This window comes from Podarcis vaucheri (assembly GCF_965113315.1).
Source record: "Podarcis vaucheri genome assembly, chromosome: 5".
Classification (NCBI taxonomy): Eukaryota; Metazoa; Chordata; class Lepidosauria; order Squamata; family Lacertidae; genus Podarcis; species Podarcis vaucheri.
In genome coordinates, this window is record NC_138763.1 from 17832462 (window position 1) to 17839653 (window position 7192).

General features: G+C 48.2%; 1 protein-coding gene across 8 annotated transcripts in view; it reads right to left on the reverse strand.

The window, feature by feature from the left end:
* Nucleotides 1–6455, reverse strand: part of LOC309533018 (uncharacterized protein) — a 219310-nt gene extending 212855 nt beyond the window's left edge. For all 8 annotated transcript variants that reach the window (XR_014220091.1, XM_082223867.1, XM_082223869.1 and 5 more), the window contains exon 1: nt 6047–6455. Coding sequence is in view for 7 of the 8 variants with exons in the window: in XM_082223867.1 (XP_082079993.1) it covers nt 6047–6132 (86 nt within the window). In the remaining variant the exon portion in view is untranslated. The remainder of the gene's footprint in view (nt 1–6046) is intronic.
* Nucleotides 6456–7192: the final 737 nt, after the last annotated feature.

Genomic DNA, 7192 nt, shown 5'->3' on the forward strand with positions numbered 1-7192 from the left:
GGCTTGCCAATCAGAAGGTCGGCGGTTTGAATCCCCGCGATGGGGTGAGCTCCCGTTGTTCAGTCCCTGCTCCTGCCAACCTAGCAGGTCGAAAGCACGTCAAAGTGCAAGTAGATAAATAGGTATTACGCCAGTGGGAAGGTAAACGGTGTTTCCATGCGCTGCTCTGGTTCTCCAGAAGCGGCTTAGTCATGCTGGCCACATGACCCGGAAGCTGTACGCCGGCTCCCTCGGCCAATAAAGCAAGATAAGTGCTGCAACCCCAGAGTCGTCCGAGACTGGACCTAATGGTCAGGGGTCCCTTTACCCTTTTCCTTTCACCGAGACTTACAAAGCAACCTAGCCCTTCATAATAGCAACCCTTATAAATGTGTGACCGTCTTAATATTCCTGGCCACTTTTGCTCCAAAGCACGCCACCTCTTTAGATAGTTGCAATAAGGTTAATGTAGCAAGTAACGCGGGAAGCAACTGCCACTATTTACCTCAGATTGTGTCATAAAATCTTTAAAATCGTTAAAATACAAAGCCGTCACCTCTCAGCATCTTTATCGTAGAAAAACATCGCATCCAGGTTTGCCTCCCAGAGGACATAACTAGGAGAGGGGCGGGAAACCATTTTACAGCCTGAGGGCCTCTCACCCTTTGGGGCAAGCATCCAGGGGCCACATTCCAGTGGTAGGTGGGTCCAGAGGCAAAAGTGGGAAGAGCAACAAATGGAGATTTTGACCTTAAAACAAAAGGCTGGTGTCTCCGCAGGGCAAATACAAATACAACCTCTCTGCCCTTCCCCAGGCAAAAAATGAGACCCTATCTGAGTTCAAGGACCCACTGCAGCCAGGTAAAACCACTCAATGATGGTACAAAGCAGCAGTGGCGTAGCGTGGGGGGGTGCAGGGGGGGCCGGCCACACCGGGCGCAACATCTGGGGGGTTAGGGTTAGGGGGCGCAAATCCACGGGTTAGGAGGCGCAAATTACTTGCCTTGCCCCGGGTGCCGACAACCCACGCTACGCCACTGCAAAGCAGGCACGTTGAGGGGCTGTGGCTGTGGAGAGTCCCATGGGCAACACAGAGAGAGGCTTGAGGGCTGCATTTGCCCCCAGGCCAGAGGTTTCCCTGCCCTCACACTAGGAAGCGATAGCCCCGGCCTTTATTATTAGGAGAAAGGTGAAAACTAAAAGATATGTCACCACACTAATTTCATATGTTCTCACTCAGGAGTGGGACTCTCCAAAAAGATTTTAGTTATCTCAGAAGAAAACAACCCTGAAGTTCAATGTGCTAGGTGCATGCTAACGGCAATTATCACTCAATAATCAGAATACGAAACTGGTAGCAGCAGTAACCACATGAGTCATCAATCTTTGTTAAGTGCCTCACATAAATACCCAAAAGCAGGCTTCCTCAACCTCGGTCCTCCAGATGTTTTGAGACTACAATTCCCAGAATCCCTGACCACTGGTGCTGCTAGCTAGGGATCATGGGAGTTGTAGGACAAAAACATCTGGAGGGGTGAGGTTGAGGAAGCCTGCTCTAAAACAATCCCCCTGCCTTTTCCGCCGCTGTGACCTATCTTTGACCCCAGCACCGTGCACAGGAACCACTTTAAGTTGTTTACTGTTTACTATGCCCATTTTTCTCCTCTCCCCCCACCAAATGAATACAGTGGTACCTTGGTTCTCAAACTTAATTCGTTCCGGAAGTCTGTTCCAAAACCAAAGCGTTCCAAAACCAAGGCGCACTTCCCCATAGAAAGTAATGCAAAATAAATTAATCTGTTCCAGACTTTTAAAAACAACCCCTAAAACAGCAATTTAACATGAATTTTACTATCAAACGAGACCATTGATCCATAAAATGAAAGCAATAAACAATGTACTGCAGTCACACAATCAAATCAATCAGCAAAAAAAGGACAGACCTCAGCGTAACACTAAGAACGGAAGTGTGGTGCTCAGAATGGAAGCATGGCACTCAAAATGGAGCACATTTCACTTCTGAAAAAAGTTCGCAAACCGGAACACTTACCTCCAGGTTTGCAGTGTTTGGGTTCCAAGTTGTTTTGAGTACAAAGGCGTTTGAGAACCAAGGCACCACTGTACACTTTCCCTTCCCTTTGTGCTCCCTGTGTTTCTGCTGTTGTCCTTCCTTTCCCTACTCTTAAGAAAATGAAAGTTACCAGGAAAAAAACCATTAAAAATGGGACATAGCCCTGGTGAGAGCCATCTGTGACCTAATTACAAGTTCTGACTTATTAGTAGAAGACCTTTATCCAAATTTATTTTCAAAGATGGATAAGGTTTACAGGTGAGGACTATGCTATCGCATGTAAAAAATAATAATACAAAAAGCCAATATACATCTCCCAATGGAAAGCTGTAGATATTGGTCACAGGGGGAAAAGGAAATTAAAAAATGACACAGTCCCAAAATAGGAGCACTATCATGGGGTGCTAAAGATGCAGTGACAATCTATGACTCCTAATATCAACAAAAGCAGTTTGAAACTGTGAACCTGCCCTTTAGACGCTCCCCAGAATAATTCTGCCTAAAGATGGTTGCGAGAGGTACAGACAGCAGCCTGCTCCCTCTTCCCTTCTCCCCCCCCCCGCCCTCACCGCAAAGTTACACATCTCCCTAATCGTTTCTCTGTTCAATAACCTCCGGAGACCTGAAGTCTGCAGCTATTGCACAAAGCAGCTGTCAAGAAAAGAAATCCAATTAAACTTTTTGCCATGGGGCTGACCCCGATTGTAGGCTGCAGTATAGACCAGACAGTGTCACTCAAGCATTAGGTAACACACAAGAACAGGCAAGGCACTTCACACAGCAGGCACAATGCCACACTCTTTGACTCCAGTTAATTAATGCAGCATAATTACAGCCCTCCTGATTCTAACCTCTTGTCACAACGGCCAATTCAAATCACCACTGCATATATGAAGCACATACTGAAATTATCATTAAGAGCAATTCGATCATTTTATTACAGAGGATGAAATGTGTCCTGTCTCCAAAGCCAGAAGATCAGGGACAGGCTATGGGTTTGTGCACACTGGTGACGAGTTACCTCGTCCCTTCCTATGGTTTTCTACAACCAGTTTTGTTGGTATCGGCACTGACCATGGTTTGAAGAGGGTTCGCCTCAAAACAATGATTAATGTCACTGGGAAGCTGCAATTAAAGTAAGCTATGGGGAGGAAGAAATTCGTGCAGAAAAGGGGAGGAGTGAAGGGATGCAAACCCCTGCAACCCTAAACAGTGGTTTGGCAATCTGGACCGCCATGTCTGCACAGAACCTTAGGTAAAGGTAAAGGTACCCCTGCCTGTACGGGCCAGTCTTGACAGACTCTAGGGTTGTGCGCTCATCTCACTCTAGAGGCTGGGAGCCAGCGCTGTCCGCAGACACTTCCGGGTCACGTGGCCAACGTGACAAAGCTACTCTGGTGAGCCAGAGCCGCACACGGAAACGCCGTTTACCTTCCCGCTAGTAAGCGGTCCCTATTTATCTACTTGCACCCAGGGATGCTTTCGAACTGCTAGGTTGGCAGGCGCTGGGACCGAGCAGCGGGAGCTCACCCCACAGCGGGGATTCGAACCGCCGACCATGCGATCGGCAAGTCCTAGGCGCTGAGGTTTTACCCACAGAGAACCTTAGACTCTGACTATAAGGATATCAATAAAGGCATACTGTTGGATAACTAAACCATGATGACATGCCAGGTATGTGTCCTGCCCGAAGGATGTAGCATTTAGAATACAGTGGTACCTCGGGTTAAGTATTTAATTCGTTCCGGAGGTCCGTACTTAACCTGAAATTGTTCTTAACCTGAAGCACCACTTTAGCTAATGGGGCTTCCTGCTGCTGCCGTGCCACCGGAGCAAGATTTCTGTTCTCATCCTGAAGCAAAGTTCTTAACCTGAAGCACTATTGCTGGGTTAGCGGAGTCTGTAACCCGAAGAGTATGTAACCTGAGGTACCACTGTACTCTTGGTCTGTCTGGAATAAAATTAAAGTCACTACATATCACTTGAAAGCAAAAACAAGCAAAAGCAGATTGCATGCAATGTTGCAACTGTAAACACGTTTGATGGAAGCTCAGCACCTTCCTCCCCTAGCTTCCTTCCTACATACACCATCACTCAAGAAACCCAATGCAGGAACCTGCCTTTTAGAAAGAGGGAGTATTGGTCCATGTCGCTTAGTAGAGCAGTGGCTCTCCAAGGTTTCAGGTAGGAGGCATTTTCCAGCTTTACCCGGAGATTCCAAGGACTGAACCTGGGACCTTCTGGATGAAAAGCAGATGCTCCACCACTGAGCTATGGCTGTTCTCAAAGGGTCTAACAAAAGAATTCACTTTGTTCTTGGTGCGTGCTCACAGCAAACACCAAAAACAAATCACATGGAAGGAGTGCACAGTGTGAATCTCTGTTACACATGCAAAGAGCTAGAAGCCACAACTCATCAGGGTTTTCCACCACACCTCCACACGGAAATGCTTATACAGTATGCTTTTCTCAGCCATGACCAAAGGATCACTCTTGTCAGCACAGACGCAAAATGCATTTAGACATTTTGTCAATGCACAAAGCAGCTGTGAATTCCACAGAAGCCAACAAGAGTCCACAAAGTGAGGGCATTTAGAACTGAAGTGAGATACCGCCTTAAGTACTTTGGGAGGAATTCAGTGTCGTGCTAAGGCAACTGCTCCATCAGTGCAAGCATTCCTGCTTGCCGGACAATCTGCTGTCTCCCCTCTACACAAACCTGCTATTCCAGGGTTTCTCCTGACTCTCCCAAGCAGATTTGGAGATAATAAAGGGCAGGGGGAGGCGGAGAAACCATGCAGGGGAAGGAGAGGGGCTCAAGACCCACTGCACTAGTTTCTGCTAGCACAACAACTTACTTGAATCTGGTCCTTTGTCTGAAAAATGCTTACTGCAGGGAGTGAAACTTCCCCTGCTCCCAAAGAGCAAGGATGCCTTAATTTACTAAAGCAGAATGCCGCAGATAAACTTGCACATGATTAGTCTATTAAATCCTGAAAAATCACCTCCCCTCAATGCTTACCTCCGTATCTTGCATTCAAGAAGTTCCTGGTTCAATTCCCGACATCTGCCACACCATAAACTTAAAGCGCATAAAATGCATGTTTGAAGTACATGACTTCCCCCAAAGAATCCTGGGAACTGTAGCTTCCCCTGGAAGAACTACAATTCCCAGCACCATTAACAAACTACAGTTTGTAATGCATGTGCTTTAAATGCGCAGCTGGAAGTGCTTTGAATGTATGGGGTGGCTCTGCCCAAGAACTCTGCCTGCGACCTTGGACAGCCATTGCCCATCAGACATGACAATATCGGGAATAGAATGGATGGACAAACTTGGCAGGAAGCAGAGTCCTATAGGGACGGTTTCACTTTAGCAACAGCACCCTTTTATTAACCTTCACAGGAATGCAGGAACCTCCTGCCTTGTACTGAGACAGACCTCCATCTAGCTCAATATTGTCTACACTAGTAAACAGCAGCTCTCACGGGTTTCAGGCAGCCCTACCTGGAGACACTGGGGATTGAACCTGGAAACTTCTGCATGCACAACAGATGCTCTCCCAATAAAGCTGCTAATACATTTGCAATGCTAAGCAGGGACGGGTGTGCTTTCAAATTGGATGGGGGGGGGAGGGTCACATGTTGAAATTCCGGCATTGCAGGGGGGTTGGACTAGATGACCCTTGCAACTCTACATTTCCGTGATTAAATAAAAAGTCTTCTGATGCTGCAATACTAGCCATGCCTAAACTCAGGACTAAGCGTATCTGAATTATGAGGAGCATACGCCCAGGTGAATGGGGTTAGGATAGCAGCTTTAGAGACGGGGTAGGGAACAAAACGGGAATTCCAAGACATTCCACCCTTTGTGCGGGGATCAAAGTGACCCGCCCCCGCTCCGTTTCCCTCCCCGCACAGAACAAGATGCAAAAAGACTCTGAGCAACCAACTACCCCTTCTAAGGAAAAAAAAAGACCCGTCCGCTCCACTCACATCCCCTGCTGAAGTTGCAGCGGCGCGCTGGGCGAGACCACCAGGCTGCCAAGGATGCACACGAGCCACGCTCCGCTCGGGGTCATCTCGGCGGGGCTCCGAGGTCGAAAGCCGCCGGCTGCAGGTCTTCAGCTGCCCGTCCCGCGCTGGCGCTGCTGCAGAAGAGCAGCGAGCTGCGGGAAAGTTGGCATCGGGGAACTTCAGAGGGGACGGCCGCTGCGCGTTCGGATTAAGAGGGATCAAGGAGGTTTAACAAAAAATAATTATTATTTTTGAAAAATCGGGAAGCGCTGCTGCACCGGCGGCGTACGGGGGAAGCAACCGATGAGGGCAATTTCCCTCCAGCTTTCTGCTTCTCTCCTCGCCGCGCAGCTCGCCAGCCCCGCGCAAGCAACAGGCTCCGCTGAAGCTCCACCTCCCAGGCGCAGCTTGCAGCCCTCCAAATCATTTAAAGCCTCCGCCGAGCCAATCACGCCTTTCCAAGTTCCTAGCCCCGCCCACAATTTGGGTCGCGGGGGGGAGGCGCGCTCTGCTGGGATTCCTAGGGGGGGGAAAGAAGAACCCGTCAACGGGGATGGACGATCTAGCTGAATTTACAGCCCCACGTGGGGGAGACAGGCTCATTTGCTTCCCCTTCGCAGTCGATCAAGTCGCGTCTAACTTTGCACTGGCTGCGTAGAATCAATACGGCGCTTCGGTCGCTTCCACTCCCAATAAATTCCTCCCGAATTCTGCGTCCAGAAATGCTAAATTCTGCAATTGGAATTGTGTAACCGTAGTACTGTACACATATTTACTGTTTCTGGCTGTGAAATGGGGAGGGAGGGAATAACTTCAACCTGCCTAGATAGATGATAGTAATAGTAGTAATAGTAGTAATAGTAGTAATAATAATAATAATAATAATAATAATAATAATAATAATAATAATTTATACCCCGCCCATCTGGCTGGGTGTCCCCAGCCACTCTGGGAGGCTTCCAACAAAACACTCAAACACAATAACCTATTAAACATTATAAGCTTCCCTAAACAGGGCTACCTTCAGATGTCTTCTAAAAGTTTGGTCGTTATTTTTCTCTGGTGGGAGGGCGTTCCAGAGGACGGGTGCCACTGCCGAGAAGGCCCTCTGCCTGGTTCCCTGTA